This window comes from Carassius carassius, chromosome 34 (genome assembly GCF_963082965.1).
Source record: "Carassius carassius chromosome 34, fCarCar2.1, whole genome shotgun sequence".
Lineage (NCBI taxonomy): Eukaryota > Metazoa > Chordata > Actinopteri > Cypriniformes > Cyprinidae > Carassius > Carassius carassius.
Genome location: NC_081788.1, coordinates 6671912 through 6686119, shown reverse-complemented (window position 1 = coordinate 6686119; position 14208 = coordinate 6671912). Strand labels below are relative to the sequence as shown.

The window sequence follows — 14208 nt, the reverse complement described above, 5'->3', positions numbered from 1 at the left end:
TTTTTGTAACACAGGCAAATAACGTTCAATGTTTCCTTGAGGCAGTGGTTAAATAAACTTTAAATTTGGCAACAAGAAGGGTCAGTCTCCAATCTCCGCTAATCCACCATAAATCGTGATAAGGACACAATGCTATTCAAGTTCAAATGACCAGAGGGCCGCACTAAACTTTCAGTGCCGTAGGCACCCCTTTTCACCAAATACAGACATTTGATAAAATATACATTCTCTGAATTTTACAAAATCGCTTATGTTTTTGAAAAGTCTCTGAATCACAATATGAATGAAATGTTGAGCTACATGACAGAGGCTTTGAATGAGAAAAAAAAGCTGTATATCCACAGCAGTCTAACAAATGCATTGTAATAATTTAACAAAATATAATTACATTTGAATGTACAACACCCTTTGATTCAGTAACTGAAGAAAAAATGCGATCAGGACAAGAGTGACCAAACCTTCCGAACAGCATTGCAACTTTAATGCTACTTAAGAGTAGTTCACCAGCATCTTTTTAAACATCAAATGTCTTTGAGCTGGGCTGAAAAATATGTCTGCACTCACTGCTGTTTCTCTGGAGATGGTATGGACACCTTGTTGCTGAGATACCAGAAGTGCATGAAAATGGTAATGCATAATCGAGTCACTGGTCATTTAGTTTAAAAATCTTCGGCATGAAGCACACACAGCTAATGTCAGATAAACCAATGGGATTTCAATGGAAAAGTAGCTTTAATGTAACACAGTGGGGTTGGAAATCAGTGTAGCAGCTTTGTTAGGTACAATTACTTCCTTGGTGTTTAATAGATTGCGGTATCATACCGTATTTCCCAAACAAAAACAAACAAAGAAAAAATCCTCAGATTTCCACTGCATCCTTGCCTGTTCAACAAGAACACAGCAGCTATTCTGGTGTTTCTGAGCAGAATCTGACTATGCACAATGCCCTTTTGATTGGTCCTATGAGACGGAAAGTGCATATATTATTATAAATACACATATACACACAGACAAAAAGAGAATTAACCAGTTTGGCCAGAAACAGGAACACAAAATAAAGAAATCATTTGAAAAAAACAAAAACAAAACAAAGGATTATAGGGAAGTGGGGATTTCATTTCATATGGGAGAAGAAAAACGCTACTGCTGCTTAGTCTCAAAACTTAAACGGCCCCATTTCCGCTTAGGGCTTGATCGCATGGATTTTAGTTTGCAACCTTTCTAGCGATTATTGCATAGTTTGGTGAATTACTTTTAGATTTGCAGATCATTTGGTTTAAGAAAAAACAGTCATTCTGCCCTCTCTGGTTCTGCTCTCTCATTTCGCTCTGGGTCCAATTCAATCAAACTGCTGTATTATCACCACACTCCCAATACGGCGCCAGTGTAAGTTCACCATAAAGCAAGCCATTTAATGGTTAGCCTGTGTTTTTCGAACAAGTCAGGTCATATTAAGCAATGCAGATGGGTCATTTGAATGGTTAAATCACTCAGTGGTGAAACGGCTTCTTTGCTATGGAATTTATTTTTGGACGGGAACAGTCAAAAAGTGGTTTTGCGGTAGTTTGATTGGATTTGGCCCTCTGTCCTCAGCCATTCCCAAGCCAAACACTGCCCTCCAGTCTTTGCTAATCTGAACTTCCCCAAGCAGCACTTACGAAGAGCTCTTCCCCATTCGCCCTGGGTAAACAATAGGACTTTCGGAAACGTTGTATATTGCATAGTGTCGAGAATGGCTCGGGAAAACACTTTGCAGTGACTGCCCCAAAATAACCACTCGCTCTAACCCTTCGACGGCTGAAACGCATCGCCTTTCCTATTAACGAGAGCGCTATGAAATATTGGATGTTAATTACTCTGTTAAAGCTTACAATATATACTCTATATAGCTCTGAAACCCTGAATGTATACACAGCATGTGGCAATGCTCAATAAACCTTTGACAAAGTTTGCATTATAGTGGTCCCATATATCATATGAACAGCGTGTTCCCCCATGACCAGCACAGAGTCATTACATGGGTCTTATATAGTCAACTCAGAATGACTAAATAAGTGATAGATTAAATAAATTTCAAATAGCTCCCAAAAACGGATGCCTAAGCAATCAAAAAGCACTATATCTGTAAACTGATGCTTGCTGAATGAACTAATATTGCCCACAGAAATGTAATAAAATAACAATTTAAATAACATAGTATGAAAATAAATATTAATAATTCAATTAACATGTTTTTAAATAGACATTAAGGTTATTTTTTTCTCTCTTTTTTCTCTCAGCAAAGCTGAGAACAGCATGCTTGAACTCACTTCTACATGTCATATTCACCAGGGAGTAATTTGTTGATCTGTCCAATAGGTTGGCCAAAATATGTGTTTAGATGTAGCGCTAACAATGCACTCAGGGCTTAGAATTGCATTTCCTCTCTGAGTTTATTTGTACTGAACTATTTGAACAGATAATAAATAGAAAGGCGATCCAAGAGTTTGCGAACAGTGAAAAAAAGCTCCTGTAGGTCTACAGAAAGAAGCTGAAGGAATGCGAAGAGAAGTTATCTGTCCCTTCCTGTGCATCTCTAACTAATTTCATAAATATTGTTTGGTCGTCCAGTGTGGATCGATGACATCTACTGTTGCTGTACTCGATTCTTATGATTTACGGCATTTGAACTTGAGTTTTTTGGTATTTTACTGAATTCCTGCACATCGATTTTTAAAGATATAGCTCTCGCCAAATAGGAGAGTTTCACACAAAGGCTAGAGGCAATTTGAGATTTACAGCTAAAGTAGTAGTAAAATATCTGTTAATAAATAAATAGTACACTCTTATTTCTATAACACATGCCAACTATTTCACATCAATGCTAGATTCAGTTTATATACACATACATTTCTTTGCTGTATTATATATTTCATATATAAATGGCTATGGATTTTTTTTTTTCGATAGTATTTTCCTTTCATTTCTAGAGATATTCTCATGGAAATAAGTCTAAGAGCTATCTACATAATGGCCTGGATGACTCCCGCTGGATTTCATGATGACTTTGACTTAGCCTACACGCGGATCGGTCTGTAAACCTGGCCGATTTCCCCTTAAATGTCTAAAACTCATCAAATATGAATTGATGAACATGGAATTGGACATTCGAGATGTTTCCACACTGGTGCATGCCTTTTTCCAGTTGATAAGGAATGTGTCCCTGTATAGCCTCGGAAAATAAACCACTGTTTTGTCTTGCTTTAATTTGTGTGTGTGTTTTCACTTTGCGTTTGTATATGTGTGCACGATGGTTAAGTTTGGACTGGCAAATTGGTCTGAAGTTAAGAGCTGTCACCAATGTTGCGTTTCTTGCCAAAGAGATTCGAAGCATCTCTGTTGCGTAGATTTGGCTGGATCTTGTATCCATGGGGACTGACAGACCACCGCCACCCACCACGACTCTCCATTCCAGTAGGTACTGCAGCAGACGGACACGGCTTGTTCTGCAGTAGTTGGAAGAGCATGGCGATCTCAGGGCCTAATCGGGTCAACAGATTTGCCCTCACCAGGTCCACCGTCTCTTCGTCACACTCCATCAAACTCTGCAGTAGTTTCCCATAAAACCTGCGGCGAGACAGAGAAAACTCACGCTGAGTCAGTGCCTCAACAAATTAGCGGGTTAAGCTGTATTAGAAAGCCACAGATAGTGCTGCGAATGCTCAGTGAATTTAAAGTGAAAGAATATGTTAAGACATTTTTTGAATGCTTCACAAGTGATAATTTTTTTAAATATTGGTATCTGCCACAAAATCAATCAACAGTTTGGTTTCTAGCAAGCTCATGACATTTCAATTAAGACTTACTATCTTCTTCATTAAACACTTGCTGAGTATTCACAGTTTCTGCTACTTTTATGGACATTTTGAATGTGTACTTTGAATGGAAATGCACGTGCACATGCTCAAAATTTGCATACAGTTTTAACCATAGACTGAAGTGGGTTTTCAAGTCAAAATGTGCATTAAGTTAATACAAAAACAATGTTGTGTTTTCACCATTTAGCTAAACGCTGCTTAATGACACACAATATAATGCGTCTAACAGTTTTGCAAACATGTATCACATTCAATTTATATAAAATGCAATTAGATGTACTTCAGAGTGCTTTTTGACTCACTGTTAGCAGGACTTAAGTACATCTTTTTATGTAATTTTCATAATTATTCTATTGTCTTTGGAATATGGTTAAAATGTACTGCTCAGTGTACTGACAAGCATTTATGGTAACTAAAATATACTTAAATGCAATATCTTTTGAAACTTGTATGTCATTTTGTGTCAATTTAGGACATTTAAAATATATTAACTTTAAATGTAATATCAAATGACACATTACAGTTAAAAATATAATCAAGTACTTTACATGTGCTTTAGTGTGTTAGTTAATACCTCAAAATAAGTATACTTTTTAAAAGCATGACAACTGATTATTAATAATGATTTAAAAGCTAATTTAAAGTAAAACCTTTAGCCGTTATTAAAAAGTGCACTTTTTAAAATGTACTTAAGTTAATTAAGAAACCTAGTATTGGTAATGTACTCTCTTTATATATTTTTCAGTAATATTATATTATTGTCACATGTACTGTATGATCTGTTTTGGTTTAGGTTTCTGTGTTTCCGTTATCCTGTCTAGTTAGTTTCCATGGTTTTGATGAATTAGCTCCACACCTGTTTCTGTTATTCTTGATTACATTCACTGTTTATAAGTCCTTTTTTCTCCCTGATTCCTTTGTCTGCTATCGCTTGGATTTGTGTTTGGTTGTGCCTATTTTCTCCTGTGGAGTATTAAAAGTGCTCTTTTGTTATACACCAACTTGTGACAATTATCTGCAAGTGCATTTTTTTTAAACCTACTTTTAAGATTTGAAGTGCACTACAAGTTCATATGTAATCAAATTAAATCTATACGATTATGCACACTTCATTTGATGATTCAACTGATGCTTTAATTTACAAATCTAGCATGATAGTATGGTCAACTTTTTGTGTACACTATAAGATTTAATCTTTTCATCCTGTTGTACTGCGTATTACCTGTTGGGGAAGTGGCTGGGTAGCTGAGCCACCTCTGCAATGGCTTCTGGGTTTGATTTGGCCACTGTACAAATGTCCAGCTTGCTGTAACAATCCTCTTGAACCTCCAAGATCATCCTCTGGAAGGTGGAACACCGTCTGACTGTTAGAAAGATCTTTGAAGTGATGCCACTGGCAATGCACTTCAAGCTTTCTTTCACAAAAGCCTTACCCTACAAAATCAACAAAAAACCGCATGTTGAGCACATGCCTGAACTTTAACTTCTGTCCACCTCATGAAACTGGAAAGGTTTTTATTATAATAAGCAGAACCGTTGGCAATAAAAGGTAATGATTCTCAAACAAATTAATAATTTGAACCAGTTCTACAGTATGTAATGATTAGTTTGAATCAATTTTCAACGAATTAACTTGGTAATAAGTTTGTTTGAGGTAAAATTGGCGGTCAACTCACTAAAGCAACAATTATTGTGATAAAGTCTATAAGGCCATCAATTAAGAAAGCATTTATGAATCACTCTGTAATAAGAACTTTTGAAAATAATAGCTCCCATTGGGCCTTTCAGATCTCAGTGGACTTCAGCCGCATTCATTTGACAGGATTCATCCAATCCCGTTGCTTCTTAGCTTCTTCCTGTCTGCTGAAAAGGCGCCTTTGACTTCAATAGGATATTGTGTATCCATCGATGAACTGATATATGTTTTTTGTTCTTTAGCTTGAATTGTATGCAAACGTACATACCTGAGTGTCGAATTTAGCAGCACTGTAGAGAAAGGACTTGCAGATTTCATGCATGCCATCTGTGTCACACGTTGAGTTTTCAAGACAGGCGAAGGCACCGCAGCCCACCTGGAGTGCACTGTTCAAGCAACGTGCCACATCTGCTGCAAAAACAAAATTACCATTTAGATTTGACAAGAACATTAGCAGTATCTAAAGAGCAGTCTTGAGCACATTTTTTCTCTTTAGTTGCATTATTTCAAGTAATATTTATCCAGTCCAAACCAAATATATATCCACTTTTTCAGTGGAGCTGGTTACGGAAGTATTTTTCCCATATAAATTTTCAAATAGTCTTTGTTAAAGCATTACAAGCCTGGAAAACAAAAACAACCAGCTACGAGGAGAATCACAACAGTACAAACTTTTAATTTAATTCCAAAAAGTTACATAACTATTAATTATGACTTTTGCATTAATAAACTCTTAATTTGCTGCTTATTAATAGTTAGTATGCTTGTAATATGCATGCTAGTAAGCAACTAGTTAATAGTGAGAATTGGTCCTTAAAATAAAGTGCTAGCAAAAAAGAAACAAAACCACAAAGGTATAAGTATGTTATTCAGCAAAATGCTTGAGCAAACTAATTCAATTTAAACATTTCTTAGGACTGTTGTTCCATTTGTTTTCCCCATGCTTGACAAATCTTGACATAAAATATTTCACTTTTTTTTAATATTTCTCAGTCATCCATCCATCCATAAACTCAACCACCCACCCACCCATCCATCCATCCATCCATGGGATTCTCTGCTCAGTCATTGAAACAAACTAACTTCCTTCTAATACATGGACACTTCAGCTTGTAGTTTTTCAAAGAAGAGAGACCCGGAGAAAAGCCACTGAGGGTTGTTGAGGGAACAGTCTTTGGAAACAGTCTGGACTCCCAGTGTGAGGAACAGGCAGTTAATGCTGGAACATATTCTTATGGAAAATGATTTAAGGAGAAACACATTGTGTGTAGTAGCAATGAGTTGGTGAAGCCATTTAGGCAAGATAATTAATTCCTCACCTTGCTTACAAGTGAACATGGGGGTCATTTAGTAGGGGACACATTCTCATTATCACCTCCAAAACCACGGGATGTTTAAATACCACTCGGTCTGGGGGAACTATAGTATAAATGCTCCACGAATACTAAGATTTTATGTGTGGCTTGGAGTGAGTTTCCAATTTCCATTCAGTTTTGATAGCAAGCCAAATTTTGACTTAAAATGACAAATAACAACAAGCTTGACTAGCCACTTGACACCAAGAAATATATAGCAACTGAGCCAAGCAGTGGTGTCATTACTCCACTCCACTCCACTCCACTCTCAGCCATTAATTTTATGGGTATTCCAGCCATTTTTCTGTTCTTGGAACTGTGACCCAATGGATAAAGAATATCCACAGCAGGCCTTGTGGGGTTCTTGTGGTGTCTGGGCATTCCATGCCCTGTGTTTGCCCCTGTAGTCAGGGAGTGAGAAAGAGGGTTGTAGGGCATGTGTACCACGATGTATTGGGTTCTGCTGACTGTCTCTTTTGGCACAAGACCCATTGTTTCCATTACCCTTACATGTGACAGGACAATAATGTTCAGCGGGGTGAGAAAGAGGGCCAAAACCACCACCTCCAACAGTTCCACGCCAAAGACTATAAACGCTTTGCCGCACAAACTCATAGCCTGCAGGGCCAGGATCCCACGCCATGCCAAAAAGAACCTCAAGGGTGTGTGTGTGTGGATGTGTGTGAGAGAGAGAGGCTGGTGTTGCTACACACTCACTTTACTGTATCTGAATGAAAATAGCTTGTGTGTTGCTGTGTCAATGCTCCTGGCAAAAGGCAGACTTCTGAAATAACCAGAAACCCCCCAAATGTCATGCAGTGAATATGTCTATTGTCCATAGGAGCAGGTTAGGGCAAGATCTCAGATGTACATTCTGTTAAGGCCATTTGCTCATTGTGCACATTAATGGAAAATTCTGGGTTCAATAAAAGTTAAACCCTATTGACAGGCATTATTGGCATAATGTCAGTTACCACAAAATATAATATCAACATGTCCATGATTACCTTAATAAAAAGCATAAATCAGGGTTACAGTAAGATTTTTTCAATGGAAGTGAACAGGGCCAATCTGTAGACGTTATGTTAGCCACAAGATGAAAACAGTATGTTAGTTAGCATGATTTTGTGAAAAATCATTTTTTTGTCTGTTTTCCTGCTTAAATAAGGGACATTTTAAGGGAAGAATCAATGTAAGTGTATTTTATTATTATTTAAGCCACACATTTCTGGTTTTAGATAATAAAACAAAATTGGGCCTATTTACTTCCATTGTGAGTGACTCCTCATAACCAAGATTTATATGTTTATGGGGAGTCAATTTTGTAATATTTTGATTATATTTTAATTTAGTATTTCAATAATAAATAAAAAGAATTATTTATTATAAAAACAACACTAATAAGAACAAATATTAATAAATATTATTATTATAAAAACATAACACAACTTAATAATTGGCATGGATGAGTCAAAATGATTTTTGTGATCTTGCGTTATTTTACAAAGCATGATTTGTTGCCTTGTATAACAAAAATGTGCCATTTTCTTTACATTTATTTTTAAATAGCTGAGCTCTAGTGGTAAATTTAACCAACCAAAGGAATAAAACACACACACACAACACAAATCAGATATTTAATATTTATAGACAGCTAAAAAAAGGTTTGATTAAAATGCTTTTCCAGCCTGGTTAAGCTGGGGTTTAGCTGGTTTGACTGGGTGTCCAATTGTTTTCTGAGTCTAACCAGCTAGAAAAAAAGCTCAAAACCATCTAAAAGCAGCCAACACACCAGTCTGGGAGACCAACTAAGGCCAGCAAACAAGCTTAGGCTGGTTTAAGATGGTTTTTCTCCCAGAATGGATCCCACACGTCTCCTCTAAAGTTCTCAACAGTATCTCAAACTGAGCTCAGCATTGCCATGATACCAAAAATCTAAAGTCAATGATCTCAATACGGCTCAGGTGTCTCAAATTCAGATGCAGATGCAGATGCGTGCACTTTATTTAATGTCTTCTGAACTGTTGACAACAATCACAATCACAACAAACACAACAATCAGTTTTTATATAACTCCAACTGGATTATTCTGAAAGAAGAAAGTCCCATACACCTAGGATGCTTCGAGGGTGAGTAGAAGATGGACGAATTTTCATTCTTGGGTGAACTAACCCTTTAAAAATATGAACGATAGTATAATTTCTATTTAATTGCAAATAAAATGCAATAAGTGTCATTACCTTAAATTTGCACTTAAGTATATTATTTAAAACTACATTATTTCTGTAACAAGTTATCTTTTTAAAATTATGCAAAAGTGTCTCCTCAATGTATGACGAAACCAAATCACACTGTGGCTTCAAGGGAAAACACTGGGACTCCAGCATTGCCACATCAAAAACAAATGAAATTACTCTGATCTTGCTGCTCTTATGGCGTTATAAGAGAGAAAGTTTGTCACAGAGCATTTTTTTGTATCATTGGACACCCCCTAGGCGTTATCAGTAACCTTACAAGGGAAAATAGAGTTACGGGTGATTTGGGCCACATAGTTCAGGGGTTGCCCCTTCACTTACACTGCACAGAAGAGACGTAAAATATGGGCTTGATATTGCATTTGATGCTTTCATAGACAACTTATTGTATTGCAGTGGGAAAACAGGCACGATGATGTATTGTGACTAATGAAACATGAATACAGCTTTGTCGGCTGACTCTAATAATTTTGAGGGTACTGCGATGGGCTCCGACAGGTCAGGACTCATTTGAGATTCAAGAAAACACATCCATAGACAATGCACAGTCTTGTGTTTGCTTTCTCTCTTACTCTCTCGTGTATCATCAAGTGCTGTAAAACCTCAAATGGGTAAGTTATCAGAGACCCTATATATGGTTCTCGACAGGTGATATTACACTTTTCTAAAAAAACTAATAGGATCAATAATTGGAATGAATAATTCATTATCTACACTTACATAGCTACCTTCAGATTTCAACTTGCAGAGCGCGTGACCCCGACTTGAACCTGTGGCCCTCGAGTGTCAGTGTTTCACATGATTCTGTTATGCATGACTCGGCTAGACCTTGCAGATTTGGAGACAACACTACAATTGCCTCAATGTGTCATGCAGAGTTAATTCATTTACTACTATACTTTTTCATTAACTGAAGATCTCATCTGTCATCATTCATTCATCCTCAAGTTGTCACAAAAATGTATGAGTTTCTTTCTAGTGCTGAACATAAAATAAGACATTTTAAAGAATGTGTGTAACCAAACAGTTGCTGGTCCTCGTTTACTTTCATAGAATGGAAAAGAATGCTATGGAAGTCAACCAGAAACTCTTTGGATACCCACATTCTTCTTTTATGTTCAAGAGAAGAAAGGAACTCATACATGTTCGGAAACACTTAAGGGTGAATAAATGATGACAGATTTGTAATTTTTGGGTGAATTATTCCTTGACTTAGGGTGTACTCTTTTGTTTTGCACATGTCCTGATCAGGATTTCTAAATGTCTGGGTTTTGGTTTTGTCATTGCTTTCCTATTGACATGCTATACAGTCCTCACACATTATATGTACATGTGTCTTCACTGCTTTGACAGTTCTATGTAGATCCCACTTTCTTGCAAACGACCGCTGATCAGTTATGTATAATTCATGCACACTAGGTCAACTTTGACTACAAAACCAAAACCTTAGACAATTTAAAAATCCTGGCCAGGACATGTGTAGGAAAAAGAAGGCGTATGGTAACCCTATCATCAACTTACAACTGATGATGGCATTGACACCCAAAGTGCCATCAGAAAAAGAGAGATAAAGTCCAGTTGTAAAGGAATGAACTCCGTAAAATATTTAATGATTTATTTTATGCAGCTTCTCATTTCGATTTCAGCATTAAGAACTGAAATGTAAAGAATGGACTTTTTAGGATAAAAAAAAAATAGCCTTTTGTTTTGTAAAGTATATACTGTCCATTTAGTTCTTTTGGAATTATTAGTGCACCACTGCCTCTTTGTCTCAAAAGCACTGAGTCAGTACATGTCTCCCTGACAACTAAATACAACAGGAAGTTATGCAAATACCAAGTGGAGTTTGAAAAAGGTTTCTCGACCAGAGACAGAACAGAACTGAGTGTCCCACACCACTCACAGATCCACTTTTTGACACTTGGACAAGCTTTTCTCTGCAGCATATTAATCACTGACTTCATTCAAGACAAAGCAATAACCTTTTGTAACACTGACACCAGATCTTCAGTTTCAATATAATGACAAGCAAGAACAATACATCATCTTTAATAGTTTTGGGTCCTTTCAGATGCACACAATGCCATTTAAAGCATCCATTGTGCTGAGTCCATTAAAAGCTAGCGTAAGCGAGCTGCCCATCCTCCAGTTCTCTACCTGTAGAACCTGTCAGTTTCAAATGAACCTGAAGACCTCTGTTAGCTGGTGTTGCATTATATGCATTGATAAATCTGCCTGTCCAATATGATGCCAGGACTAAAAATACAGTAAGACAAAAAAAAAAAAAAACTTTTGGAGATGTTTTTACAGTAACTTGGCAGCTGTGGTTGTCAAAACATATCTATCTAGAGTGTAAAAAATATAGTAATGATATATTATTAAATGTTATAATGTCAATATACCAACATATTTAATTTAATGGAACCTGTTTGTTACTGTAAAATGTGGTAATAACATTATGGAAGACAACATGTTGACTTAAATCCATAAAAAATTGGCAGCTCTAGCTACTTATAACATTGTCACCCACACAAATGTAAAACACCAGTTACTGAGTAACACACAAAATGATCCAATTATCACACAAGTATGAGTGTTATAGTAGTGAATATCAGCATGATTGTGATTTCCTGTGACAAAGGCATACTGATAATCAGTACACAGGAAGAAGTTATTATTCAAATTTCAAACAGAATTTGTCCAATTATGTTACAAAAGAAGCCAAAGCATAAAGCTTTGCATGTTGCAATACACTCAGCAAAACAGTCAAATAGCGCAGTACAAATAGTGAAGTGCCCCAGTGCTGTTATATGAAATATCAGAACGCTTAGTATCTTGTTCGATCAATCCAATTAAAGGACTGGAAAATCAAAATAAATGTGATGATTTCCCCAGGGAATTTTGGGAACAACCCACAATAAATTAAGAGATGATTCATATTTTGTGCCATAAAATATACGCTTTCTAATGTAAATTTTAAGATGGTTCATACTTTATACACTTTATATTAAATATTTATGTTTATATAGTTTCGAAGGTGTAAATAAAGATTAGGTTTTCCAAAAACAAATATTTCTACTTCAAATTTTCATGTTTAATTTAATGCTATTTTCCATTATTTGTAAATTAAATATGAAATTTACTAGCAATTTCTGAGAGAGAATCTATTCTATGCCATTTCTTTCAGTTTACTGATGTGTAATATGCATAATTGTTGAATTTATAATAAAAATATTTCCACATATGCCTGGCTGTTGATGTAAATAATAATATTATTCTGAACTGACTTGCCTATAATAAAGGTTAAATGACAATAACGTAATGCATACTTACAATATATTGCCTTGTTAAACATACATCTTTTTCTATTAAATGCTAACGTCATTTACTTGTAATTTATTCTCATTTATTTATTTATTTTACAATTTTACATTAAAATTATTGTCTTTAAAATATCCAGCACTATTTTTACGGTATGTGGTAACGTAACCAATGAATAGGCTTTTACTCTAGCATTTTCTCCCCAATAGAGAGTCCTGCTTTTGAGACTGAAAGCCACGGCGGAATCATCATTCACATTTATTTATAGCGCTCAATGCCTCAAAAGAAGCTCATCATTTGAGCTGAGATGAGTCCCTTATATGCAGGTCAGAGGATGGACAAGATATTCACTGATGCATCTGTCAAAGAGCAGGTCAATGGATGCATTGCATGAGAGCTCATCATAGAGGAGATGACAGCTCTCTCATATGATCTACCCTCCACCAAGCGAAGCCGATGCATGCGTGTCAGCAGCACACAGCCGGCTCATCATTCCCGAACGCTTCCTACTTACAGGGGCTGTTGTGGGAGAAGCGTACTCTCCTGTTCGAGTAGGATTCGTTCTGATCCAGTTCATACGCGGAGGCGATGAGCACGGCGAGCAGCAAAAGTCCGGTCCTTGGCGGCATCTCTCACTAAATGACACTGGAGCTTTTGCGAATGCAATAAAAGAGGATTTCCTTTATGACTCGCGCGCTGTGCGGCTCGTGTTCTCGGCGACTTCGTTGAGGAAATGCGTGTGACGTGGGCAGTATCATGAAGGCTCTTTCTGTCCGGCTGATCTCTTCAGCGATTTCTTCTTCCAGCCGCGTGCATGACAGGAGCGCAGGTCGCCCTTTATATGTGCCCGAGCATCACGAGCTCGCCGCTCAGCCCAATCACATCACAGCAGGCGCGCAAACACAGCCTCAGCACAAACTTTCATTCATTGATCCGTAGCATTTAAATTGGCTTCTCATATGGCGTAAAGTTTGCTGTTCCTTTTGACTAGGGAAAGGTGATTGGGAAAACGCTCACATCCGCGCACTGTTGTCACATACAAATATAGGCTACACGTCCACTTCAAAGAGCGCGTCGCATGTTTGATCCTTCATAACGTCACAACAGAGCTCACGTGCGCTTCAGTTCAACTTTACCCTACTGAACGAAGAAAGAAAAAAGAGAGCTAAAAGTGCATTTACCCCTCTAAAACCAGCAACCAGACAACATAAATAGTAAATATTGCTCACTATTTATCAGAATAGCTAGCTACAGCAACCGTTTTCTATTAATAATAATAATAATAATAATAATAATAATAATAATAATAATAAGGCTTATACTTATTATTATTGCAATTGCAATTCAGCGTTTTAAACCATGACTTGGATGGTTTGCTGGTCGTTTAAGATGGGCTTGTCCTGCTTGACAAGCTCAAAAATGACCAAACTCCTTAAAAACCTGCGTCTGGCACATCCTTATGTAGCCTATTACTCAAAAAGATCAGCTAAGACATAACGATTTATTTCTGTTTAAATGAGTAAAACGGTCCATTAAATAACATGGCATGCGTATGACCCCAGTCCTGTTATTCTAATGAACTCAAGTCTGATTACGCAAGTCTAAATCTCGAATCTCATTACAGGCATTGGCAAATGACAGTTTGTTTTCTTTATCTTTTTGTTTCATTCAGTAATCCTGGTAGTGTTGTATTTCAGCTGCTAAAGAGATACCACCGGATCGCG

The 14208-nt window shown here is 36.9% G+C and overlaps 1 protein-coding gene across 1 annotated transcript; it reads right to left on the bottom strand.

Moving 5' to 3' along the window:
* Positions 1-2119: 2119 nt before the first annotated feature.
* Positions 2120-13307, bottom strand: LOC132115088 (stanniocalcin-like). The gene is made up of 4 exons (XM_059523486.1): positions 12999-13307; positions 5822-5964; positions 5080-5291; positions 2120-3606 (listed from the first exon to the last, which is right to left on the bottom strand). The coding sequence occupies exons 1-4, from the start codon at positions 13111-13113 to the stop codon at positions 3324-3326; spliced, it is 753 nt and encodes a 250-aa protein (XP_059379469.1). The 5' UTR covers positions 13114-13307; the 3' UTR covers positions 2120-3323.
* Positions 13308-14208: the final 901 nt, after the last annotated feature.